The following is a 27,058-nucleotide window of genomic DNA, read 5'->3' as shown; positions in this document are numbered from 1 at the left end:
GGCGGTGGCGACGGGCAGCGCCGCGGGTCGAACGACGGCGGCGGGCTCGGGTGCCTCGACCCAGATGGGATCGGGAGAAAGAGAGGGAGAGTGGGGAATCGGGGGAGTGGGTAGTGGGGGATCTGGGGGTTAGGGTTTCAGGGCGTGGGGGTTATGGGGGTGGCCGACTGGGCCTAGGGTCGGCCCAGTTGGGCCAGGGTCCAGGGGGGGTTTCTCTTCCTTTTTTTGTATTGTTTTCTGTTTCCTTTTTATTTATTTTCTTTTCTGTTTTTATTTATTTATAAACACTTAGGCATTTTATAAAATTGTGAACCTTACACCATAATTATCTTTGTAATATTTGGCAACCACCGAACATTTTTGTTTTAATTTTTAAAAACTTTTATTGTTTTCTTTTATTTAAATTTTGAATTTGTTTCGGTTCTGAACTATCGAGAGTTTATCACAGTAACCGTGGTGACGTGGCATCATTAGCGGGGAATCACTGTAGCTTAATTATCCGGGCGTCACAATTCTCCTCCACTACAAGAATTCCTCCCTTAATGCAGTTGAGGCATCTATTTTGAAACAGAGGGAGTACTTCCGAGAGCCAAGACGGCCCTCCACGTTCTGCATTCCCTACCTATCCAAACACCACCCCTAAAAAAACTACCCATACACCAAACTTCTAATCCAAGAATAGGGGTGGACTAACGAGTAGCTCGGCTCGTTAAGCTCGTACTCGCTAAGCTCGCGCTCGTTAACGCTCAGCTCGTTAAGCTCGTTAAGATTAACGAGCAGAAAACCCTGCTCGGCTCGGCTCGTTTGAAGCTCGTTAAGCTCGTGAGCACTCGCGAGCGCTCGTTAACAGATTATAATGTGTTATGATATACATGATGAATGTGTAGGTATGGTTTTTAAGATGAAATATGGTGACTACAAAAAGAAATGAAGTAGTTTGTTGCCTCATATGTCGATTAAATTAAATAAATGGGCTGAGGTGCTATAAAAAGTTTGTCACATAAGATGAAAATATGTATTGTGTTGTTACTAACAAGCTTAACGAGCTACTCGTGAAACTCGTTAGCTTGCTCGTTAAGCTCGTTAAGCTTAACGAGCTAAAATCAATGATTGGCTCTTTTCATTAAGAAGCGAGCTACGAACTTAACGAGCTGAACTTCCGAGCGCTCATTAAGCTCGCGAGCTACGAGCTTTTGGTCCAGCCCTATCCAAGAAACCCAAAGTGTCTGATTATCTCACATTGTAGAGACACCGAATGAATTTGAACCACGTGATAAATAAAATTATATCATGTAGGCCCCGCTTAGGAAGCTGTACTTCAAATTTTTTGTGCCTTTTGTTTTGTATATATTGTGGACACGACGCGAATTGAGGACGAATGAGTTCGTAATGGAACATGGCGGTGCAGCTGCTCGCCCGGCTCCCGCCGTCAACCCCCGTGCTGGCGCCGGCGCCGCACATCATTCAGCAGCGCCCCAACGGCCACGTACGAAGAACCTCCCACCTCCATGGCCCGCCGCGCTCTCTCCCCGACCTCCCCTGCCTTCCGTCGCAGCCCCTCGTCGGCCATCGCCGCGCGGACCCTCTCCGCCACCTTCTCCCTGCCCACCACCACCCCGCCCAGCTCCTCGCCTCCCCACACGTACCCTCTCTCCGCGCCGGCGCCGACGCCCGTGCCGGCGATGCCCACCACCAGCGCCTCGTTGTAGAACTGCTCCGCGAAAACCGGCCATGTCACCACCGGGACACCAGCCGCCGCCGCCTCGGTCACCGCGCCCCATCCGCAGTGCGTCACGAACGCGCCAACAGCCGCGTGCCTCAGCACCGCCACCTGCGGTGCCCACCCCCTGACCACCAGCCCGCGGTCGGGGAGCGGCGGAGCGTTCTTGTCCCCGACGACCCACACGAAGTTCGCGCCGGAGTCCGCGAGGCCCATGCCGAGCTCCGTCACCTGCTCAGGCGGGAACCGGGTGAGGCTGCCGAAGCAGACGTACACCACCGACCGCGCGGGCTTCGTGTCGAGCCATCCCAGCACGCGTGCGGCCTCCGCGGCGGCACCCGGCTCCCCGCCGCGGCCGCGCTCCAAGACGTCGTCGCCGTCGCCGTTGACGAGGCAGACCGGCCCGACGGCGAACACCGGCTTCCCGGTGTCCTTCTCGTAGTGCTCCATGTACCTCTGCTCGAGGTCGGCGAACGAGTTGACGACCCAGCCGGCCGTGGCGCGCTCGATGTCGAACATGCGGTTCAGGAACTCCCGCGAGTCCGCGCCGGGGAGCGTCGCCTCGGCGAGCCTCGACCTGGTGAGCCGCACCGCGTCCGGGAGCCCCGGCACGAGGAACGGCTCCGTGGGCGACGCGACGCTCTCCTGCGGGGTGTGGAGGAGCAGGGACCGCTGCACCGAGAGCGCGAAGCAGCCGGTGCCGGTGAACGCGTACCGCGGGATGCGGAGCTCGGCGGCGGCGGTGGCGGCCCACGGGAGGACGCCGTCGAAGACGACGGCGTCGGCGGGGTGGCGGCGCAGGAGGTCGGCGAAGAGCGGCGCGAGGAGGTCGACGGCGACGGCGAACGGGCCCGCGTCCTCGCGGGTGGGGAGGTCGTCGGCGCTCTCGTGCCCGCCCGTGAGCCCCGCGGCCTCGGCGGGCAGGGGCAGCGCGTGGACGCGGATGCGGAAGCCCGCGGCGGCCGCGCGGGCCACGGGGCCGCCGAGCCTGGCGGCGTTGGCGTGGGTGAGGACGAGGGTGGCGTCGGCGCCGCGCGACGCGAAGAGGCGGGCCAGGTCGGACATCGGCAGCGCGTGGCCCGGCGTTGGGAACGGGATGAAGTACATGCGCGGCGGCGCGTCGCCCGCCGGTGTGGCCGCCGACTGCCGCATCCCGCGAGCTCGATCGGCGCCGGGGAGTGGTGATGACGGAGAACGGTGGGCGTGCGATCGAACACTTGAACAGGATGGATGCTGCCGTCACACGGACAAGCTAGTGCTTTGGAGCGAGTGTATACATAGGCGCCATGAATGAAACAAAAAGATGATGCCGGCACGAGAGCGCGGGAAATTCGATTCCACGCGAGCTGCGCTGCGCTGAGCTTACTGCTCCGGTACAAAGATTACACGTTTGCTGTGTGTTGCAGCAACGGCGTTCGGTTGCAACCTGAGAGATTCAGATAGGTCTCCATTGGTTACATCACCGGTTACAGATCGTTAGTTAAGGCCGTTAACCAAGCAAGACTTGCGTATAGTCGTTTGATTTGATTTCTTCTTGGTTCCATCTCGAAGGCACGTTTACTAGTCTCCCCGGTATTTTGGGTCATATTTTAACCATGACTTTAACTAATAAAATAAAGGTAATATCATCGATAGTCATAGAACTTACGTTTGATGTTCAGTTTAGTGTTAAAACTTTGAAAATACGAATTTATGGTCATCCAACTTGCATTCTTGTGTAAATACGGTGCTTCCTCTCGTACCCAGCCGTATGGCATGCCAACATGGCGTGCTAGGCTGGCAGTTGTCAATGGCTGGGAGTGCACAAGACGTTGGGTGACCCTCACACAAATTCTTTATAAGAAACACCCTCGCAATTTATTTAATTGCACACAAAAGACCTCAAATGCAATGCAAAAAGGGCTTTTAGGCAGGTGTGGTTTGAACCCACGACCTGCTAATTAAAAACTAAGCGTACATCCATCCCAGCAGTCCGAGTTGACGCTGAAATACGCAACTAAAATTTGTTGATTTAGTTACACTGAAGTTTGTCCAGGCCTACTCAGATACATAAGCCCACATGTCTACCAGGGTAATTTAGGGGTAGGACACTAGTATACTAACAACGGGTTAAGCTGATCTACGAGATTGCCTTTCGGCCTTCAATCCTTCTCGAGTTCGTCTATCTGGACATAGTTGACGGAGCTCCGACGTAGATTCCTACCGTCTCCTTGGAGGCGCTGAGGTTATGGGTTTTCGACATGTGGCAAGATTTAGTGTCAGGTGCTTCAAATCCGTGTAAGGTTAAACAGCGACGACTGCGGCTCCAGGGTGTCGGTCCTTAGGGACACGTGGACGAAAACTTCCCGGCTGTCATCGACAAGTTCAAGCCGGCTCCGGTAGAGAGCGGCGACATCGGCGCGTCGACGGCTCGTTCTGGCGGCAACAGTGGTCGTTCGGTGCTCTCTAAATCTCGATGCAATGTTTATTATTTTTTAGATGCTTTGTACCTCCGGTGAATTTTTATAATAAATCAGATCCTTTTAGTAAAATAAAAAAACCTCAGTCAGCATTTTTTTTGTTTTTTTAACAAAGAGAATGCTTGTTTTAGCAGTGGAACGTGGCCAAATTAACCGCGCTTCACCGGTCGGTCGCTCGGTGCGCACCAACCCAACCCAACCCAACCCAGGCACGGCCAACCCGGCCCAACCCACCGACGCGGCGGCGAGCTCTCCGAGTGCGGCCGCGGGACCGTACACACCGCGGGAGGGACCGTGAGCTACCTAGTGCTGGCCTGCCCACTCTCTCACTTGTCACTCCCCACACCGGCGCGGCGCCACCTGCCCCTTCCTCCTCATATGGTCTCCCGCCGCGCGCCCCGCACCCACCGCTAGCGAGCCGCCCCACTCCAGCCCACCCATGGCCGCGGCGTCGCTCGCCCGCCTCTTGCCGCCCCTCCTCTCCCTCCTCCTCCTCCTCCTCGCCGGCGCCGCGCGGGGCAAGACGGTGAAGAGAGACGGTACGTGCTCGCTCCTCCTCCGCCCCCTTCGTTCGAGCGAATCGATCCCTCCCGGCAGGCCCTTTGATGCGATTACAGCGAGATGGGCGTAGGCGCGTAGCTGTTTGCTGGAGATCTGACCCAGCCTCGCGCGTAGGACGCTGCATTCCCCTGCTGGTTTGTTGGAGGTGCTGAATTGGGCGTCCGCTTGGTAGGTTGCCGAATTGGGGTCCCTGATACTTACGGTTGTAGGTTAGTTTCAGCATCTGTGAGGCTGAGACGCTGCCTGGGCACTTAGCGTGACAGTAGGATCTATCCTTTGTTTGTCTCATTATTACTACAGGTGATTAAATTCGCCGTGCTTTAGATAATTGGTGCTCATGGCACTTAAGTTTCTGCGCATGATCTCTGAAAGAAAATGAGCTGGTGATGTCATATGTTAACACAAATCGGGGGCTCACCTGGTGCCAAGCGATAATTGGCCAGGACTTCATGATTCAGTTGTAGCCGAACATCATTTTCCCTGGTTGCGTAAGATATTGCTTGGTGCCTGATTGTGCCAGGAGGAGAGATTTGTATGTTAATAGAGGCGTAGACATTATGCAGAACTGGAAACTTATGGTGGCCGTTCAGTAGTTGCTCGGCGACTGTCTTAACTGAAGTTGTGTTTGTACTGCAGTGAAAGCGTTGAACGAGATCAAGGCTTCACTAGGCTGGAGAGTTGTCTACTCATGGGTCGGCGATGACCCTTGTGGGCATGGTGACCTTCCCCCCTGGTCCGGTGTGACATGTACTCAGCAAGGGGATTACAGAGTTGTCACGGAACTGTAAGACATGTCTTCATTTCTTGACTTTACTCTTCTTTTTTTACGTTGGCATACATAAAGTTTTGTAAGGATGTTTTATGATGTAAGCATTTGCATGTGAAAGGATACAAAACTGTCGTTACATATTTAGTTTAGTGAGCTCCTTTTCATACAGAAATTCAATTCATACATGTATGTAGCCCATCCAAATTGTAGGCTTGCAGCCACCTGAGATACGTCAAGCTACAAGAAAGTCACTCCTTCAGTAGCTTTCTTGCTTGAAATCTTCAAGATGCAATCTCAACCTGAAGAACTGCAGACAACCATTTGTTCTTGTACATTCCAACTATAGATCATGACCAGGATTAGAAGAAACTAATAAATCATGCCATGTATCTTGCCTTGTACTTCATACCTACTCTGACAGTAGTAATTTTAAACTGTTCTGGTACCGGTTAAAGGGAAAGTTGTGTGCTTTGCTTGTATGGTAAATTCGCTTTCCTGTGTTTGAGATAATTGAATAAATAAGATTTTTAGCATAACACAATCTTTAACCAATCGATGCATGTTGCCTATGGATGTTAACTTTATTAATTGCACAATCAGGCACTTTGTCTGAAGCTGTTGTGTACTGTCCATGTCAGAGTAACCATATTATACCACTTTACCTTATTTCAGGGAAGTCTATGCTGTGTCCATAGTTGGTCCATTCCCTACAGCGGTAACAAACCTGCTGGATTTAAAAAAACTGTAAGGACTTTTTCCTTGTTACCACTGCTTTTATTCTCCTGTTCTGTGTATGCATCTTGATGCGTGTGATAATGAACTGTTGGCATTTTTTTATCTACTAAGTGTAACAAGAACTTTTTCCTGTTCACCGCTACTCTGTCTTCTGTGTAAGTGTCTTGATGAACATAGCGATAACCTGTTGCCATGATTGAAGTGATGAATTTACTAACTGTCAAGTTTGTAGTGTTTTAGCATAACCATCGCTCCATCAGCACGAGTACATGAACATGGCAAGACATCCATGTAGATGTATATATTATTGTGAAAGTTTATGTTTCTCTTTATGTAATGTGCCATGGTTTCTGAATTTACATAGATCATTAGCCAGAATTTAGGAACTAGCGTATTCTGAAAACATTGCTTAATTTACATCAGCCTTTTATTGCGGCTGAATTACACTTTTCTGCATATCAAGTGTTTATTCCATTTATTCATTGTAGAAGTATCCTTTTCCCCAAAAAACTATATTTGAGACTAAAGTTGGTTATTTTATCAGATACTAAAGGTGGTTATTTTATCAGAGACTAAAGGCTGTACTAAACATATTTGTAATTTTCAGCTTATGTTACCTCATCTTTAACACATCCTTGAACTGGGTATAATTGGATTCCATAACTATAGGGATCTCCACAATAATAAGTTGACGGGGCCAATTCCTCCACAGATTGGACGGCTGAGACACCTCAAGATATTGTAAGTATGGAATGTCTTTGTATATTGAATCATAATTACTTTGTTGGCATTATGGTTCAGATTTCAGAGCTGCCTGTTTTGAGTACAGTTGTTCTTCAGCTAAGCAAATTCGTGCATAATTTTAGGAACCTGAGGTGGAATAAGCTTCAAGATGTGCTACCGCCCGAAATTGGTGACCTAAAGAAACTCACACACTTGTAAGTTCATTTTTAGAATGAACTAGATTAGTTACGTCTCAGTTTCTGTGCCTCTGACTATTATTCTTCAGGTATTTGAGCTTCAATAACTTCAAAGGTGAAATTCCCGTGGAGCTTGCAAACCTACCAGAACTACGCTATCTTTATCTCCATGAGAACCGCTTTACTGGGCGGATCCCCCCTGAGCTCGGAACTCTCAAAAATCTTCGTCACCTGTAAACTTCCATCCCAATTCCCTCCTTTCAAGTTCACATGAAAAAATATCTATAGTACCAAATATTAAGTCTTTTCTCTGCAGCATATGATGAATTATAAACCCTCTCTTTTTGCAGTGATGTTGGTGGCAACCACTTGATAGGCACTCTGAGGGATGTCTTCAGCATTGAGAATGGCTTCCCCTCCTTGAGAAACCTGTAAGCAGAAATTTTTAGAAGCTACCTGATTCATTTGTTCTCTCGTGACTGCAAAATGCTGCCTTCCTAAGCCAGTAGGCTGACTGCTATACATTGTGGTCTGCAGATACGTTAACAATAATCAATTGGCTGGAGTGGTGCCAGATCAGATTGCGAATTTGACCAACCTTGAGATCTTGTAAGTTCTCTCAGCAGTTGAAGTCAACACTTTATCAAGACATCATCATAAGCTCCAGTTTTCTTTCACCCCTGGGAAGACCTCTTGCACAAAATAAAAGTAAAAAAAACAATCACCTGATTATCCTTGTATGTTCTGCAGGCACTTGTCCAATAATAGGCTGATTGGATCGATATCGCCAAAGCTAGTTCAAATTCCAAGATTGACATATCTGTGAGCCCTGCTGCTTAAACTTTCTAAAATTTAGTCTAGTGTTTGATCAATCTGAACCTTCCTCTTTCATTTGGTTCTGGCATTCTCAACCACTATGATTTTTGGCAGGTATTTGGACAATAACAACTTCATTGGAAGGATTCCCGAAGGATTATACAAGCATCCATTTCTGAAGGAGCTGTACGTTTGCTTTAGAATCTAAACTTTTTCTCAAACAAATCCCTTTCATACTATCGAAAAGAATTATTCTACATGCGCAATTGCTGAGGTGCGTATGTATTGCTGTAGGTACATTGAGGGGAACCAGTTTAGACCAGGAAGCAGATCAAAAGGAATGCACAAGGTGCTCGAGTTGCCCGAGGCCGACCTCTCGGTTTAACCGGAGCTCATAAAGTGTGGGCCTGTTGTTTATTCCGCACGACAGCAGCCACCTTTCTACATCTCCACACGACGCGGTCGCGAAATGCACGTGTATTTTAGGACATATATGTATGATTAGTAGTAACATCAGCTATGTTTCTCGCTGTGCCGTAAAATGCTAAGTTTACACGTAAGAACTACTCAGAAATCAGTTCAGTTCACTGTGAAATCCATAGCCAATGAATTGTGATCTTGCCGTGGAAGAGTGTGCGGGCTGTGCTGCTTTTTTCATGTACCGAGACGCGCTTGAGAATCAGATGCGTTGCCAGCTGCATGGCACCGACAGCCATGGACGGTGTGGCCAGCCGGTGTTTGTGTGTGTGGCCAACGATATTTGCATTTTGCCTTGCCTCGCTCCCCTGGACATGATCTGGACTTTTGGGCATGAATGCACGCTCCAAACCGGGGGGCAAGTGGGAGCGAGAAGATGCCAAGACCAGGCTGGCCGGAAGACCTGCCCCAGATGAAGGGGCACCATACATCAATCCTCATACCATGATGACACAATTTACAGGCTGCATCAGATCAGGAAGATGGCGATGATGCAGGTGAGAAAAGAGACGAGCTGAGGCGAGAGCCAGGACACCAGCGTGCAGGCTCCAGGTGTCAGGGCAGAACAGAAGAGCCACATGAATATGAACATGATCGCCTGCTGCAACAGTTTGATTGGATGAGCGGCTGCAGCAAGGAATACGTACACACATACTGTCAAAAGCACATGCATTTTTTGACACACGGATACCTTTGCTGGCGCTGGTGGTCCGTGTGTGGTATACGGCTGTTGGTATCCCTGTTCCTTGTAGCATGATTCATCAGTCTCAAGGATCACGCTGTCGCCAGGCGGTTACGATCATCTCATCAGAGGGGGAAAAGACGAGCAGATTAGGCCAATCCCTGTCCCGGTTGCTGTTGCCAGGATGACATTATACGCCTGCCCATCTGCCCAGCAGTGGCTTGCCACATGAGAGGTTCTTGTCCTGCTCTCTGAACTGCTGCGTGCATTTCAAGCCGTGGATGTGTGAGACTGAGACTACGGGCGCTCTTGATCTGTTCGCCATGGATCCGCGAACAGTTCCCTCGAGTTTTTCTGTCTCCCTCGCACATAAGCGTCGCTGTCCACGGCACATGGTCCTTGGTCATCGCTTTGTGCTGTCTTCCTGTTCGAAAACCTGTGCGTGCTGTCTTTTGCTGTGCTGGACCAGAAGAGGTGCCTCATCGTCGGCGAGAGCTGTGGGTAGGTGCCCCACGCAATTACCTCCAGTTAATCATGATCAAATGTGTGAACCTCCTTACAGAGATATTGAATAAGAAAAACCGATCGAGGTCAGGCTCGGATCACAGTGGATACCCTGCAGTTTGTGCTGACTTGGGCTTGTGAATGCGATGTGATACCCGGACATGTGATGTGATGCGTTCCTGTAGGACTGCTTGCTTCGTTAAACCCGCACGTTGCAACTTTACAGCGTCAATCAGGCCAGCGGCTGCTGTCAAGTCTTGACGATGTCAATAAGGTCAATGCGTGCAAAATCTTCTTTTCTAGTGGCCGATAGCGACGAGGAAGGAAGGGGTGCGTGCGACGATGCGTGCGTCACATGCGATCTGCAGAGGTCATGGAATTCTCCTTTCCCGTGCGTTGGAAACATGTACCTTCTCAGTTGCTAGATATAATCTTTTTTAGAGATTTTAATATGAACGAAATCTACACTTTAAAATATGTTTATATACATTCATATATAGTCTCTATTGAAATCTCTAAAATGGCGTATATTATATTTAGAAATGAAGTCGACTGGACTTCATTAAGTCTCATTCGATGCCATGTTCGTAAAATCTTAAATGAAGATTCGTGAAAAAAAATAGTTTTTTTTTTTTGCTTTCTACATCTTCTATCACTCAGGTAATCCTTGGTCAAGTCTCAGTCGACAGATCTAACCACACTCATTTAGAAACGGAGGTTAGTAGGAGTACACAGCCGGGCAGCGTTGGAGGGTTAGGTCCGCCGACCGACACCGTTGGTGGGTGCACGACGCTCTGCCGATGTTGTCTGCTGCTCATATGCTTCTGTGTTTTCCGCTGCAGCTATCAGCTGCCATCTTATATTAAACTCAAACACACAGAGGTTGATGTACTACGTACTAGCAAAGATACCATGTTTTGGGCTGCCAGCCATCTTCCCTACTTCTTTCCTCCACGAAAAACATGTAAATAAAATATTCCCTTCGTCCGCGAATAAGTGTACAACATCTAGCTTTTGTTTTTAGTCAAAATTTTAAAGTTTTGACCCACTCCATAGAAAATAGTAGTAACATATATGACATCAAATTTGTATATTATGATAGTACATTTCAAAACGGATCTAGTGACACTAATTTAGTGCTATAAATATTTTTGCTTTTTTCTAAAAAATTGGTCAAAATTTTAAAACTTTGACTTAAGAACAAAAGCTACCTTTTTTTTTTTGAGGTGTAACTAAGGATTTATTCAAAGTTCAAACAGTTTGGAATACAAATAATGTCCGAAACAAAAGCTACATGTACACTTATTCGCGGGCGGAAGGAATACTGCTGTGTGGCCCGATGAGCCTACCGTCTATTTATTTTTTTTTCCACCTAATTTCACCCTCTGCGCGGCGAATCAATCAGGACGCACGAATGGGGTCACCTGGACTGCTGGAGCACCTCGGCTTTGCCTTTTTGTTTCTTGTTTTATGTTTCATCATCACCAAACCAGTGTTAAGAAAACACAGAGGGCAGGGCGCCACCGAACCGAACCCACGGGGTTCCTAGGTTGTGAGTCATGGTTTGATTCTGCTCGTTTGGATATTGCTCTGGGCAGTGGGCAGGACGAATGATTGACATGCAGCTCTATCCACGCCACCCGATTTCTCACCCCTTTTTATCCGTGAGGTTTTGGTAGGGGTCGTGGAGTTGTTCGATCGGCCGGAAAGCCGTATCAACGAGAAATCTCCTCCAAAAGCTTCTTCTCGAGAAAAAAATATTACGAGTGCACTGAAACTCTGAAAGCAAGGAGCAAACCTAGCACCACTAGTCAATGCTACTACTACAATGCTACATTGACAACTTGATTAAACTCGCTGCTCCGGCGAGAGCAACACTTAGAGGTCACGGGTCAGTAGAGCAGAGACCACATCAACTTGTCCTTGAAATGTTTTTCTTTTTTTGGGCTGTCTGTCTAAATTAACGACTAGCAAAAGAACAGAAATAAACGGAGTAATCTGCATGTATGGATTCTTCTTTGCTTTGAGGTTGCTTACCACACACTCCTTTTTTTAAGAAAAAGAGGATGGCTCTCGATCTCTGCATCTGGACGATGCATGCGACCATTTTATTAATTATTTTCATAAGACCTTATAAAGTCATACAACAGTAAGACTGAAGCCACCGTCTAAGCAACAATTGTCGCTACATCTATCTAGTTGATGAAGGGGCGCTGCGCCCTGGGCCTAATACCAAACAGACATCGCAGCCAAACCTAAACATCTAAGACCTGAGGTCCCAACCAGGACGCATGCCTGGTATGGGGCACCTACCAGTCCGGCGCACTCCTCAACTAGAACGCCTGCCGAGTATGGGGCCGCCGCAGCCACCTGCCACGAGTCCATCTTCAGAGCTGTACTGTTGCATCTACCGTGCCAGGTCACTCAGCCATCGATGCCACCACGACGCCGGACAGCGTCGTCCTCCTGCGCGAGTCCATCCTCCCACATCGAACTCCGAATCTGCACTGCGCCATGCTGTCCAGATCCGTCGCCATCAATGTATGGATGAAGCACCGATCCACCAAAGAAGTCGTTCGCTGGTCCCGCGAAGCCGAGTGCACCTCCAAGAATGCCGCCCCCAAGGGGGTTACGACACATGATTGCCGCCAACATCCGATCAGCCGATCTAGGGTTTCCCCCGGAGGTATTGAGTGGAGTTGGGGGCTTCACCTTGATGATGCCCTCATGAAGGAAACGATGATAAGGGCATCGTCATCACCGTCTTCGGCCATCGACCGAAGATCAGGTTTTCACTCAGATCCGTCCCAAGAAATCCACCCAACAACGTGTGCACCGTCTCGACCGCCTTCAAAGCCCCAGATCCAGCCGCCTAGATCCGGCGACCAACCGCAGCAACAGTGCCACCGTGGGACCCTGGCGCACCGGCCACTGCCTGAGTGTGCCACCACTGGAGCCTAGGAGGAGGGCTCCCACCCCGCCTCGCCAAGCCGCGAAAACCGCCGAGAAGGATCCCGCGCGCTCGTCGTCGTCTCTGATCCGAACCAATCCATAGCAGATCGCCGCCACAGATCCGCCTTGGATAGGGACTGCACCACGCCATGCCGCCGCGGGAAGCCCAAGCTTCACCGGCCTCCACCCTCCAGGGTCGCCGCCCTGGGATCCAGACAGAACTTTGCCGCTGGCACCGGCCAAGTTCCGCCGCCGCCGACCGGCCAAGCCACAGGTCACTGCATGACCATGTGAGCACAGCCAGCCGGCCGTCCAACTCCGACGAAGAAGAAGAAGGCCACCACCACCAAGCCTAGGGCCGGCGCCCCAGACATCCTCGTGTTGCAGATCAAGTCCAGGAGCAGTGCCCCGCCGACGGCGATTGAGATCGGTAGCACAACGAATTAGCCCGACATGAGTCAAGGCCAGATCCGTCGTTGCTGGTGCCGTCCTCCCCCGCCACCGCCGCATCACTTCCATGTCGCCGCCGATCTGCGCCACCACCGCCGATCTGGCCGGATAGGAGCGCCGCCTCCCAACCAGATCGAGATCGGAGGAGAAACCGCTGCCGCCACGCCACAAGGGCTTTGCCCTGTGACGCCCCGGGCGACGGCGGCGGAGGGGAGTGGAGGAGGGGCGAGGCTGTAGGAGGAGGGCGGGGGCTCCCCGGTGTGGGGCGGCACCGCCGCACGGAGGAGGGACGGAAGGGAAAGGAGGGGAAGGGCTTACCACACACTCCTACACCATGAACAGAAATAAACGGAATAATCTGCACGTATATGAATTTCGTTGGTGTTAGAATAAATCTGAGGCACATTGTCGATCTACCGAGGATCAAGTAAGCATACGAGGCACTGCATCGAAATTTGTTAACGAGGTTCACCGATATGACTATATTCTCGGGGCCTGACTACGGACGCTCTCCCCATGATACCGCTACAATACTACACCCCGACCGCCCCGGGCGACGACACATGCACCGGCTCCCCATACGCGCCTGTGCTATTATATTGGCATAGGTTACATCGTGTGTCTGCCTCAGATAATATTTATTTTTAGTATTATTATACTATTAAAAGGAGGTGATATTCTTGGTTTCGTCCCGCTTTGTTTGGTCTCGATTCAAATAATTTTACTTGCGCTATTTGGTTTCGTTACTTGCGACCCGTTTTGGCCCAATGAAAGAAGCACACCTGACGGCACACTGTGGCCCGGGTTTGAAGAGTTGGCAAAAAATAAAATAGCCAATGACAGAGTTTGATCTCATAACCTGCGAACCGGCCATGCACAATTTGTTCAATTAACCCACCTAGAGATATGAGAAGATTTTTTTTCTCCCATTACAACGCACGGATCTTTTTGCTAGTATATATGAGAGACCTAGGATACAAGTGTCCTATTAGAACACAACTCTAGCCCTGTCAACACACGATCCAAAACCAGGTCCAACTGTAACCTACCTTGTATAATAGTATTCGGCATAACATAATTCTAACAGTCGGGAATGAGCTATAGTTAGTGCTACTAATAGTACTATTGTAGCTATAGTACTACTAGTAGGATGAGCTTGAAGAAGCCAAAGTACGCTGTATTTTAGGCCATGAGCACGTGGTTTCATTAGCAGCTCCTGCCGTTCATAATAATCTGATTATTATAGCTAGATCTGCGTGCACAGAAACGGAGCAGCATGCACGTTGTAGTTTTGTTCCGGCTCCTCTTTTTTTTTTGGTTTTCTGTCAGGAGTGGAACTCTATTGTACCACCCAATATGGCTGTTTGCGTCTCGGGTAACATGCCCGAGCACTGTTAATTTATAAAGTTTTGCTTTGCCTTAAAAAAATATAATACTAGACACGCAAGGCATGTTTATGTGGGCACCAACTGCAACACCGATCTTCAAAGAGAATATCGTCTTGAACCGACCGTATAATAGTTTTGATTTTTTTTTATTCAGCTCTTCCTAAGCGAAGATAAACCTTTCCATGTTCGAGAATGAAAAAACAAGCATACGAAACGCCTCTTTCGATGATCGATGGGATAAAAATCCTTTCATCTGCTCCAGCCATCAAGAGTTTTTGCCGCGATTGATGTGTCGGTGCAAAGCGATGAACAACCATGACTTTCTCACACGTCCAGTACATACAAATCTGGGCACTACTACCTACCACGTGGCCGGCACACAATCCGGCGTCAGAAGTAGACCCCAGAAAATCAACGAGAGGAAGTCGCATGCATGCACAGTCGCGTATAGATACATACAAGAACAATACAAAAAGGTAGCTATATACATACTTTCATCGTTTCGAATTACTTGTCGCAAGTATGAATGTATCTAGATGTATTTTAGTTTTATGATGCATTCATTTCTGCGACAAGTAATTTGAAATGAGTATTGATTATCGTGGTGTGATCGCGCGTTGCGTGCATGGAATTTAAGAGAAGAATATATACGTGCGTGCTTGCTACTCTAGTACGTACGTGCCGGCGCGGCACCGCGGGTCCGCCGGCCGGGAGGAACGGTCGTAAGCTCGTCCCCTATTCCTTTCTCTTTCCGGTCGATGAGAGGTCGCCGTCAGCCCCGGTGATCGAGCGTGAGAGCTTTCACGGCTCGCTCATCTCTTTTTCGCGGTCATTTCACGGCTTTTTGATCCCATGATTTGTTAATGTGCGTGTAGGTGTAGTGTAGCAGCGTGCGTGTCGAGGGAGGTGTTGGGTTGGTGGGGCGTCGCGTTTGATCGCTAGCGTCATTACGTACGTACAGTACGTGCTTAAGAAGACACATGATCGAGCACCGCGGTTTCGGCCGTGGGGGATGGAATGTCGGTGGTTCTAGGGTCCGGTTCCGCGGTCCCTTCCAACCGTACGTAGAGCCTCTTTGGACCGCAGGAACTTTTTTTTGCAAGATGAACCGTAGGAACTTTAAAACGAAAAATTGAGAAAATATAAGTATGAAATGTCTAGTATGTGAATTTTTTGCGTGAAAACTTCCGACCAATTCATTTACAATTTGTAAAAAAGGTTTTTTTTTGCGATAGAATTTGTAAAAAAGTTTAAAACATGGAAAAATTGTGTGGGATGTGACTTTAGACGGCGCAGCGAGTAAATTCATGTGGATTGGTCCTTCCAAAATTGTATGAAGCTTAGCCAAAGAAAAACGCGACTCGCAGTTCTTTTCTTTGCCCATGGTAAACTGGAGGCACCACAGACACAATGCTGTAATAGAATCTCTTGCCATTGTCTCATGAGATCGAGCCATCTTTTTTGTGCATAAGTATTTCTTTTCCATGCCCAGTGACGCCCCCCCCCCCACCCCCCATACTAAGGGTTTCATTGCTAAGCCCATTGGTTTATTTGCTCTGAGTGGTATATAGTGGTTTTGGACTGCTTTTGCATATTGTGAGAATTCCTCAAAAGTGCGATTTAAGAAAATGTTAAGCTATGGAGTATTGTGTTACCTAAATATTAGTTATTGCAAAAAATGTTTATACCTAACTATGGTCAAACTGTACTCCGACATGTTACATTGAAAGTGGCATGTCCTAACTAGTTCCCGAGATTGTAGTTTTTTGTGCTAGAGATATTCATGGTTGAATACCAGTTGCACACGTTAAATCAACTAGCTATAATGCAGTTTACTTAGGGCCTATTCGGCAACCCCCTGCTCCGTGAAATTCCAGGATCCGGGGAGCGCCTGTTCCCTCGCTCCGCAATTTTTAACTTCAACTCCGCCAACTTCGGGAGCGGGAGTGTGGAGCGGTAGGATGCCGAACAGGCCTTTAATGAGTAGTAGATTTGAGCTAAGCTCATGACTTCTGGGCATTTTGCTAGCAACTTTTCAAAGCCTTTCTAGGTTTCTTTGAACAACACAAGCGGTTAATGGTGATTGGTAGGATTTGGCATATCAAAGATTTTATGTTGATCATGAAGCAGTCGAAGAGTAATCCCGAGCACAACAACACAAGTCCAAAATTTATGAACCATGGAAAAGAAATAACAACGAATTTGCCTTTGATGGTAAGGGTATTCTCAGTGTTCCGCCTTACAACAGTCTCAATGCTCTACCATGTACTATATCTTAAGTATGCCATTTAAGAAAACAATCTTATGTGTCATTCTATTTACCGAGGAAAATAGACAATTACCATATTTAATCTAGATATATTTCTTAGTACCAAAACTAAGGCAACTCATTTCTTTTACCTCATAAAACACATTAAGATGAGAGCTTTTTTAGATAGAACAACAATATGTAATGCATTGAAGGGGTTATATTTACTGCAATGGTCTAAAATATAATGCATTAGGGGTGCCCTTAAATTACATCTTAGTCATGACACCCAAGGGGAAAATCTAAAGTGACACATTATTTAATGAGGAAAGGATAGAAATATCACATGTTAATATAGATCTAACTCTTAGAACCAAGACCAAGACAACTCATATATTTTTCTCACAGAAAACTCATTAAATGAGAACTATTTAGATAGAACAACACGATACAATCCATTAGAGGAGCTATATCCAAATATATATTTAATGCTTGGTTAATGATAATTGATAAGATTTAACATAATAAAGTTTAACATTGATTAGGAGGTAGTCGAAGAGTGTCCCTAAGTGCAACAATACTAATTTTATGCAAACGGAAAATGAAACAACAACAAGCTTGCCTTTGATGGTGCAGGTGGTCTTGCCTTACTGTGGTCTCAATGCTCCACCATATACTACTACCCCATGTCCTGATTTACTAGCCCCCTCGTATTTTGGGTAATATTCTGACCATTATTTTAGCTAATAAAAAATAAATTATGCATAGAAAAAAATAATAACATCGAAAACTACATTCAAATTCGAAGCCAACATATAATTTTTAGTGACATGCATTAACATTTTGCTAGTCAAGTATGTGATTATATGTAATGATTTTTAGTAACGGAGTGCAACATTTTGAGAAAGGTTCAACATTCTGCAATTGAGTGAATTGATTGGGCATCGGAGGAGCTCTGAAAAAAAAAGGTTTTGAGAAAGGTTCAATTTTTTGAAACAATGATTTTTCTTTTTCGGTCCCGAGCTCCCCCGATGTCAATTCACCATGAAATTTTGCACACCCTTAGAAAATGTGTTCATCCTTGATGTGTACTTTTTGTAGACCAAGACAACGCACGTCCATTGCAACGGGATATAAATATTATGTCATGCTAGCTTGTGATTTACCTGTTCATGTTAGTGTGATTGTGTAAATAAATGTTTGTCAAATCCTTCCCATGATTTACCTTATATTTTGATGAAAAGTTTTATAAGTAAATTAAAATGAAATTAGTTCAGAAGGTAAGTAGTAAATTAAGGTGAGTGATTATCATACAGAAATGTTGGATGAAAGGGTGGCAGAAAGAAAATGAAACATGAAACCTTATATTCGTTTTAAGTAGTATAAATATAAACATAAATATAAATAAGTATAATAAATATAGAAATAGAGATATTTAGATATTGTTTCACTTTTATTGGCCACTCAAGAGCATTTGTGCTTGTGATATGGATTACCGTATTGATTGCCGCAAAACTAAAATTCAATCCCTCATTTCCCCCTCGTCTTTTTCTAACGCAGACGCTCATATATACGTGCATACATTCATCCCTATAAACACACACATTCCTACTCCTATGAGCACACACACAACCTACCGAGAGACCGAGCCAGTATATTATCTTGAGATTGACGAAATCACTACAGCCGTCTCGTTATCGACGGAAACATCTCCTCCCATTAAACATGCATCGGCGAAAATTAAAAATAAATACGAACATCAAGATTTATATCCTAATAAACTGCGAACACCACAATTCTTAAGTAACCATTCAACCACAGATTAGTTCGCCCTCATGGATCGCAGCCGGAAGAGGTAGGCGAGGAGAAGCAACCCGCCATTACGCCCCACAGATTAGTTCGCCCTCATGGATCACAGCCGGAAGAGGTAGGCGAGGAGAAGCAACCCGCCATTACGCCCAGCCTCGCCTAGCCCGGAAATCCTAGAATCCCTCCCGTGGCAGTTTTAGCTGATAGGCCCCCGGGTCAGCTCGTATTTGCACGGGCCGCGCGACCTGCAGCATTATTCCCCGTTTTTTTCTTTTCCTTTCGCCCCCCTCCCTGCTATTAGTACCGCCCGTGCGATTAGCATGTCTCTGCCCAATGCCACCGCCTCGCCGCCGTCGCCGGAACCCTAGGCCGCCGGAGTCGTCGGAGCTCCCCTCGTCGGCGCCGTCGGCGGGGGAGGTGGAGGATGCAGCTGCGGATCTCGCCGAGCATGCGCAGCATCACCATCTCCAGCAGCAATGGCGTCGTCGACTCCATGAAGGTGCGCGTCGCGCCGCAGCCGCCCCCGCCCCCGCCGCCGCTCGCGCCGCCGCCCGCGGCCCGCCGCGCCGCCGGGGCAGGCGGAGGGGCCGGCGGGTGGGGCGCCGCCTGGTACCTCCGCGCCGTCGCCTTCCCGGCCGTCGTCGCGCTCGGCTGCCTCCTGCCCTTCGCCTTCATCCTCCTCGCCGTGCCGGCGCTCGAGGCCGGCGGGACCAAGTGCTCCTCCATCGGTAAGGATAAGATCGATTGTGATGCCCCCCCGCGGCCTAGTGATTCGGTGCTTTTGGGGCCGGCGAACCTTGGATCTCACTGCCCTGGGCTGTGCGGTCTTGCGGTGTCGGTGGGAATGTGGAGATATGGAGATGGCTCATGCCTTAGATTTCGGGTCGAAAACGTCTGGTTTGTTTGTTCCTCGATGATATAGGCTCACTTGTTCAGCTGGGGATTCAGCTTGCCTGGTTTCCTGATCTACCTCTGGTGTTTTGGAGTGAAACCAAGAGAGTTAGTCATTCGGGTTTATGATCAGGCTTTCGGCTTAGTTTAATTTCAGATCTCGGCCCCATGATTTTCTGTTATTGGACAAAATGTAGTATCGTCACTCCCTAGTTTTGAACCATCGACTGGGTTAAAGATTTGGGCGCTGGAAATCCGCCACACTGTTGGATTTGGAAGGAATAGTTCAATCTTGCTTTTGAAAATCTTGCAAAACTGGATTAGAAAAGGACACCCCGGAAAATGCTATCAGCTTTCCCTACATATCATTATACCACAAGCTGCAACTGTTTGCTGATTAGCTGAACCCTACCCAAATTCTTTGCTTCTCATTGATAACCGAGGACACCCAAGGCAGGGGGCTATTTTATTGCCTTTCATGCACCTGGTTGATCAATTCACCTGCAGAAAGCTTATTTGGCACTCTGCTCTGACCTGATTAGATTCTTATAACTCAGGCTACCTTGTAGTTCTCCTCTCCAACCCTTTCAGCAAACTTACCGAGTTAGAGATTCAGGTGTCAGGTTTTGATGACGGTAACTCTGGTGATTTGAAGTGAAACAAAGAGAGTTAGTGATTTGGGTTTATGAATTATGATTAGGCTTCGGCTTAGTTAATTTTGTTATAACTCGGCTGCATGATTTCCTGCTATTGGCCAAAATAGAGGATCTTCACTCTTTAGTTTTCAGCCATCGATGGGTTAGCTTGGGGAGCTGGATGTAGCGCTGTCAGACACACTGTTGGATTTCGAAGGAATTGGTTTTGAACTCTTTGCAAAATTGCAGTAGAAAGGATACCCTGAAAGATGCTATCAGCTTTCTCTTAATATCAGTCTACCTCTCTGCTGATTAGCTGAACCCTCTCTATCGTCCATTGAAGTTAAATGTGTTTACTGAAGCATCCCTTGCAGCAGGCTTACTGCGCAATCTGCTCTGACCTGATTAGATTTGTAATTTGGGTTACTAGATAGTTCTCCTCTCCCAGTCTCTCAGCATACCCTGGTCATGTTCTGACTAAGTAATCACTTTATTTGATGTTTTATTTTGAATTTGAAGTCTAATTTCTTTTTGCTGAGACTTTCAGTTCGCCGCCTTGTGTGGAGAGTTTTTTTAACCCGTAAGAGCTTGAATGTTGGTTTGTTGGATCTATCTCCCTATTCAGCTTCATGGTTAGAAAATGAAAAAGATTCTCGTAGTACCATCCCAAACAGTCCAGAATATACCATCCACTGGGAGGATGAGATAGATGGCCTAGGTCCAGATGCCTGCTTTTAACTTTGTGATTTTTGCAATAGTGCCCATATTTTGATAAGTCAAGTTACCACTTACCACACTGATGCCTTTGGTACATTTTGCCTGGGTGCTAAACCATATTTTGACTCTTGAGCTTCTCTATAGCAGTGACTATTGATTTTGGCCAAATAGGCTCCACATTTTGGCTCTTGAGCTTCTCTGTAGTAGTGGCCAGAGATCTTGGCCAATAGGCTCCAAGAATATGCTAGTTTTTGTGTATGGAAAGGATCTCCTTGTTTGGATTGTGATGTGTAAGCTTTCTAGCTCGGATGTAGGCATATGTTTTTCTCAAGCTGCTGATATGGCACTAGGAAGATTGTGTTTGTCCATGGGTTGTCGGTATTTTGGTGCTCTAGATGTGTATTCTGTTGGATGTCATGTTTTTCTTATGGTTAGCTACCTTGTTCTATGAGCTCTACATGTACAAGTTTGCTGCACATATTTGGTGTAACTGTTGCAATCCTGATTTGCAGATTGCTTGGGGAGGCGAATAGGGCCTAGTTTCCTTGGTAGGCAGGGGGGTGATTCTACGGTAAGACACTCAACTCGTTGACTTCTTCTGTTGGTAAAACATGATTTGTAGAGGGGAATATGTATTTACTTTTTTACTTGTTGGGAACAGAGACTGGTGCAAGACCTGTATAGGATTTTTGATCAAGTTAACAACGAGGAATCCACTTCTGATAAGAAGTTACCAGAATCATTCAGGGAGTTTCTTTCGGAGATGAAGGATAACCATTACGATGCTAGGACATTTGCTGTCAGGTTGAAGGCTACGGTATGAAACTAACAATGCTACTTTAATCTGTACTGTTGCATTATTTGAAGCTCAAATTTGCACCGGCTTGGATTTTAAAGCATCCGAAGACCATGGCATCTGAAAACCACAATTTTGATGTACTGTGTATAAAATACCACATGTTTTTATTTTAAGAAGTTGCTTTGTTGTTTAACCAGCTCATATTTCTATATTTCTAGAGCTATATTTTATTTAATCTTTGGGTATACCCTTCAATTGTTTGCAGAATTGCATGCTATATGATTTAGATATGTAAAACTTGAAATTTTGGCATGTGTGTTGCAAAAATTAGCTCGCACGCAATTTTACAGATCCATGTTCTACATTGCGTAATTGTGTTGGACAACCTAGGGCCTGTTCTGAACCTCTCCAAGCTTCCCAAACTCCACAAAATTAGCTTCTGGAGCTAGCTTTGAACTTCACCTGGCGATTCCATCCGTTCGGCAGCGCTAGTAGCTTCTCCCAGCGATTCGGCCCAGATGGGAGGCAACTGGCCTGTTGAGCGCCAATTTGGGCCGGCTCGAGACAGCCCATATGGTCCCATGCTACATCGTTCTGTGGAGGAGGGTTGCCCACGTAGGCTCGCAGAGAATGGAAGCGAGGCGGGGCGTCGGGGGATATTCACGAACCGTTTTCTACAACTTCGCGGTGGCATCGCTTCGTAATTATCACGAACTTCTCACTTCTCCTTTTGGTGAAGCTGGGCTTTAGCAGCTTCATCATTTTACACTGCAGGCTGGCAACGCTTCAAGAAGCGAACTCCACGGAGCTCAGTCGTTCTGTCCGGCTCCTCGTCTGGAGTTGGAGAAGCGTGGAGCGGGAGGAGTTCAGAACAGGCCCTTAGGAAGGGAAAGTATCACCTAGGAATTAAGGCACCACCTTTTTTAACTATATAAAAAGAGAGGCTGTTATTGTTTCTTTTAACATGACGGATTTGAGATAGGAATGCCTGCTGTACCCAAACCTCTCAAACTTCTGATACTAAAGTATTTTTGAGAAAGCACTGCATTCTCTAAATCCTTCAGAAGACTGGATCCAAACAATCATGTATTGCTACTTGGCGCGTGCCTCAGCAGCTAACTTCTCAAACTAAATTTGTTTTGTGATACGGGTAGTCTTCAATATGGTTTGTACTATGCGTTTCTGTTGCAAAATCTAAGAAACTCAAAATATTGTTAAGTGGAAGAAACAGTCACTCTGGATTGTGCAAAGTTTTTTATATCTTTCTGTGATCTGGGACATAGCCATAGAATTAGTAGGTTGAACTGCATTTTTTCATGTAATAATTCTGCCCTTGTGTGAGAACACGGAGTCTCTATTACCATATGCTGTGATCTACACAACTTACCAAGAAATCGTTTCTAAAAAAATTGCAGGCATGATATGCTCTTTGTTGTTTGTAATCTTTTGAAAAAGTTTATCTAACTCACATTTCACTAGGGGTGTTTTGCAGCTGATTCATGTAATTTACCATGACTTGCAACTAATTACCTTTTACCTTGCCATTTTTGGAGCACGCGTTTCTGCAGTTCTGGTCATTTGCAATTTTATGTTAATAGCTTGATTTGTTATATACTGGTTTGTAGAATTCCGCACTTGTCCTTGCTGGCACAATTTATCTTAGTTCATGGCTATTATTCCTGGTTTGCTATATGCTATAAAGCTTTGCATTTTGTTTCCAAACTATGTTTAATTAGTCATGCGCTTCTTTGCAGATGAAAAACATGGATAAGGAGGTAAAGAGGTCAAGGCTCGCAGAACAGCTGTATAAACATTATGCTTCAACTGCTATTCCCAAAGGCATTCATTGCCTGTCTCTGCGCCTTACTGATGAATACTCCTCAAATGCTCATGCAAGGAAACAGTTGCCACCACCTGAACTGTTACCGTTGCTTTCTGATAATTCCTTCCAGCATTATATTCTTGCTAGTGATAACATCCTTGCTGCTTCAGTCGTTGTCAGCTCAACTGTACGGTCTTCCTCGGTACCTGATAAAGTAGTCTTCCATGTTATCACTGATAAAAAAACATATCCAGGGATGCATTCATGGTTTGCCCTTAATTCTGTATCACCTGCAATAGTTGAAGTGAAAGGTGTTCATCAGTTTGACTGGTTGACCAGAGAGAATGTCCCAGTACTAGAGGCTATAGAAAACCACCGTGGAGTCAGAAATCATTATCATGGAGATCATGGAACAGTTTCCAGTGCAAGTGACAACCCAAGGGTGCTTGCTTCCAAGCTGCAGGCCCGAAGCCCCAAATACATATCCCTGCTTAACCATCTGCGCATCTATTTGCCTGAGGTGCCTTTTGATCAGAAATGTTCTCTTCCTTGGCTTTCTATCTATTACAAGTGGCTGTTCTTTGTGTCAAATGTTTCGGATTGTCGTGCAAGACTGCAAGTGTATAGCTTTCAAGTAGTATGTTTACAACTAGTATATTCCATGATCATGACAAGATTAATGTCATGCCATGGCACATTTCAACAACTTATTATTAGTGGTTACTCCCTCTGTTTCAAAATAGATGACCCAACTTTGTACTACCTTTGTACTAAAGTTAGTAGAAATTTGAGTCATCTATTTTGGAACGGAGGGAGTACCTTAGAGGCACCTTCTTTCTTACTGAGTTCACTTTGTTGCCTGCTAGCATTCTTGCACAATAGAACAATGATGTGAAAATGTATCACTAAATCGATAGTTGGGGCAAACTCAAATAAAATCATATGTAATAAATATGCTCCGATCTGATATATTAGGTTATGCAGCCAATGTGAATTAAATTTCCTTCTAATCAGGTTCCCTTTTTTGTGGCATCAGGGGTTTGCCAAAATAGCATTAAAATGTGTTCAAGCATGGAAAATTGCTTAATATGACATTTATGGCAACTAACTAACTAAGTAAGTAAAGATATGGTCTATCCACATATGCCAAGTTGATGAATGCTGAAACCTGCCAAGATAGATATCCAACCACCCATCTCACTGTTAATATCCATGTTTGATTTTCTTTCTATATGCTACTAAGATGAAAAGTTACATTTGTGTTCTTCCTGCACGATTGCCACATTCATTCTGCTTGCTGCTAAAATGTGCCACCCTCTCCTCTTCTAGATGCTGTTATCTTTTTGTCCAATTCTGCTATATTCTTTACTTGTGTCGATACTGTTTTTGCTTGTAAGGTCATGGCTGATGGTATGTTGTGATTCTCACAATTCCTAAAACTAATGCTGTCCTCATTAAACCAGCTCTTTCCAAGCCTCAACAAGGTGGTCTTCCTTGATGATGACATTGTTGTTCAGCGTGATTTATCTCCTCTTTGGGAGATTGATCTTGAAGGAAAGGTGAATGGTGCTGTGGAGACATGCAGAGGTGAAGATAATTGGGTGATGTCTAAGCGCTTCAGGACATATTTCAACTTCTCTCACCCTGTTATAGATCGAAGTCTTGACCCAGATGAATGTGCATGGGCATATGGGATGAATGTCTTTAATCTGGAAGCTTGGAGGAAGACAAACATTAGGGATACATACCATTTCTGGTTGAAGGAGGTAACACATTTTAACCTTGCGAAAATCTCCTAAGTTTAATCAGTCAAGTGAAGGTACAATCTTATATATGAATAAGTTGATGCTTTGAAGAACCACACATCTATAATTTGTGCTGCATAGTTTAGTTATGTCATTTCCAACTTGAAAATGTTCAGGCTTCAGTCATGTTTGATGTCACATTTGTGCTGTCTAGTGTTCCAAATTCTGTATGAAGCACTTGATTTTAACATCTGCTGTATAACTGTTAAAGAAATAATGAAGATTTTATTTCCCTATCTGCAATCCTGTGTTGTCTTCACTCCTCCATACATAGAGTGAAACACTTACCTATATCAAATGCCACTTGGGTATAAAGAATAGTTACTCACAACTTTTGTTTCAAGCTTAAACTTTGTGATGCTAATACATGCTATAGTTGTTGGCACTGTTGTTCATCTTCATAATTGTTCCATTTTTTTTTGCAGAATCTAAGAGCCGGTCTTACTCTCTGGAAATTCGGTACTTTACCACCTGCGCTTATAGCATTCAGGGGTCATGTCCATGGTATCGACCCATCTTGGCACATGCTTGGCTTAGGATACCAAGAAAGCACGGACATAGAAAGTGTTAAGAAGGCTGCGGTGGTCCACTACAATGGTCAGTGCAAACCATGGCTAGACATTGCTTTTAAAAACTTGCAACCTTTTTGGACGAAGCACGTAAATTACTCCAACGACTTCATTAGAAACTGCCATATTTTGGAGCCCCTATATGACAGATAAGGACTTGGAGAAATGGTGTAGACACACTGAACTGAGGGGGCATAGCCCCGCCATTCATTTGCTTACTGGAGAGGTGGATTGCTGTTGCTGAAGGAGGAAAGCAATCATCAGTGAACACATACATATATCTCTGACACGCCCCTGCATCAACCGTGTTGCAGATACCTCGATACTTTGATCTGTATCATATGGGTACACGATTCTTTTCATCTGTATCATATTGGTTGGTCATTCTTTTGGATAGGAGTATAACTATCAAGGGTAGCTTGGTGAGGTCTCTTCCTCTGGGATTGGGCTGATCCATTATCGGAGAATAATGCAGCGGACGGTTTAGCGAATGGAACATCACGGTGAAGAAAGGAGGCAGCTAAGGTCGTGACAGTTTATAATGTTTATTTTTCCTCCCACCTATTCTTTTTTCCTTCTTGAAATTTTGTTCCGCTAGTTATGTGATCGTTTTGGTAGAGGTTGGAGAAGATTGTAGTAGAGATGATGCCATTGCTGTGTGTACCTACAGGATATTGTTACAATTGAGAAATGTGCAGATATTAATTCTTTGAAACGGCATTTGTGCTATATAGTATAGTGTTAGTAGCCGTTGCAATAGTCATGTTTTTGTGGTGTTTGCGGTGAAGCACCGAGTGGTCTCCATCGTCTTGCGCTCTCCACCTACAAACTGTTAACCAAATTTTACCAGTCCTGGTCTATGATGCCATTCCGAAATTAAAGTCCAAGGTCAGCAGCCACACGGGCCTTGGGCTACAGGGCCCATCGTCGTTTCAGAGGTCACAACTTCACAGTACGACCCCCTTAAGGAAAAAAAGAGCTTCACAGTATGATCTTGTATCCTTAAATTCACTATAAGCTCCTTAGACCGTCTCTAGCAGACCCCTTATACCGCGCCAAACTGTAAATTAACCGCCAGTTTACGGTTTTGCCTGAAAAAAGTGGCCTGAACAGACATTGTATCGGACCATGGCCTGTAAAAATTTGCGGGGCGCGGCAAATCTTTCACCCTCAACCTTTAGATACATGGGGTGGGAGGCCGACCCGAGCTTGATCCCTATCGGTAGCGAGAATTGGCGGGAGGGACACTTTCGCACGGCAGTTCCCGCTTTCCCTTCCCTCCGCCGCCATCCACCTCCCACCGCCCGCTCCAGACCACCTTCCCCGGCTT

At 46.2% G+C, this 27,058-nt stretch overlaps 3 protein-coding genes across 3 annotated transcripts; 2 read left to right on the top strand and 1 right to left on the bottom strand.

Annotated features, from left to right (window-relative positions):
* Positions 1 to 1,429: 1,429 nt before the first annotated feature.
* On the bottom strand, positions 1,430 to 2,872 carry LOC119288656 (UDP-glucose flavonoid 3-O-glucosyltransferase 7-like). The gene has a single exon (XM_037568235.1). It carries the CDS (start codon positions 2,870 to 2,872, stop codon positions 1,430 to 1,432), a length of 1,443 nt encoding a protein of 480 aa, XP_037424132.1.
* A 1,618-nt stretch (positions 2,873 to 4,490) lies between these two features.
* LOC119284898 (probable leucine-rich repeat receptor-like protein kinase At1g35710) lies at positions 4,491 to 8,609 on the top strand. Its single transcript, XM_037564075.1, has 11 exons — positions 4,491 to 4,718; positions 5,377 to 5,524; positions 6,182 to 6,253; positions 6,914 to 6,985; positions 7,111 to 7,182; positions 7,254 to 7,397; positions 7,515 to 7,595; positions 7,702 to 7,773; positions 7,915 to 7,986; positions 8,095 to 8,166; positions 8,275 to 8,609. Exons 1-11 carry the CDS (start codon positions 4,619 to 4,621, stop codon positions 8,363 to 8,365), a joined length of 996 nt encoding a protein of 331 aa, XP_037419972.1. The 5' UTR covers positions 4,491 to 4,618; the 3' UTR covers positions 8,366 to 8,609.
* Positions 8,610 to 18,762: 10,153 nt separating this feature from the next.
* On the top strand, positions 18,763 to 26,459 carry LOC119284897 (probable galacturonosyltransferase 14). Its single transcript, XM_037564074.1, has 6 exons — positions 18,763 to 19,218; positions 21,246 to 21,304; positions 21,395 to 21,550; positions 23,287 to 23,874; positions 24,818 to 25,120; positions 25,585 to 26,459. The coding sequence occupies exons 1-6, from the start codon at positions 18,915 to 18,917 to the stop codon at positions 25,879 to 25,881; spliced, it is 1,707 nt and encodes a 568-aa protein (XP_037419971.1). The 5' UTR covers positions 18,763 to 18,914; the 3' UTR covers positions 25,882 to 26,459.
* The last annotated feature ends 599 nt before the right edge of the window (positions 26,460 to 27,058 follow it).

Source organism: Triticum dicoccoides, chromosome 4A (genome assembly GCF_002162155.2).
Source record: "Triticum dicoccoides isolate Atlit2015 ecotype Zavitan chromosome 4A, WEW_v2.0, whole genome shotgun sequence".
NCBI classification, from domain to species: domain Eukaryota; kingdom Viridiplantae; phylum Streptophyta; class Magnoliopsida; order Poales; family Poaceae; genus Triticum; species Triticum dicoccoides.
Note: the sequence above shows the minus strand (reverse complement) of the source record. Positions and strands in the feature narration are given on the sequence as shown.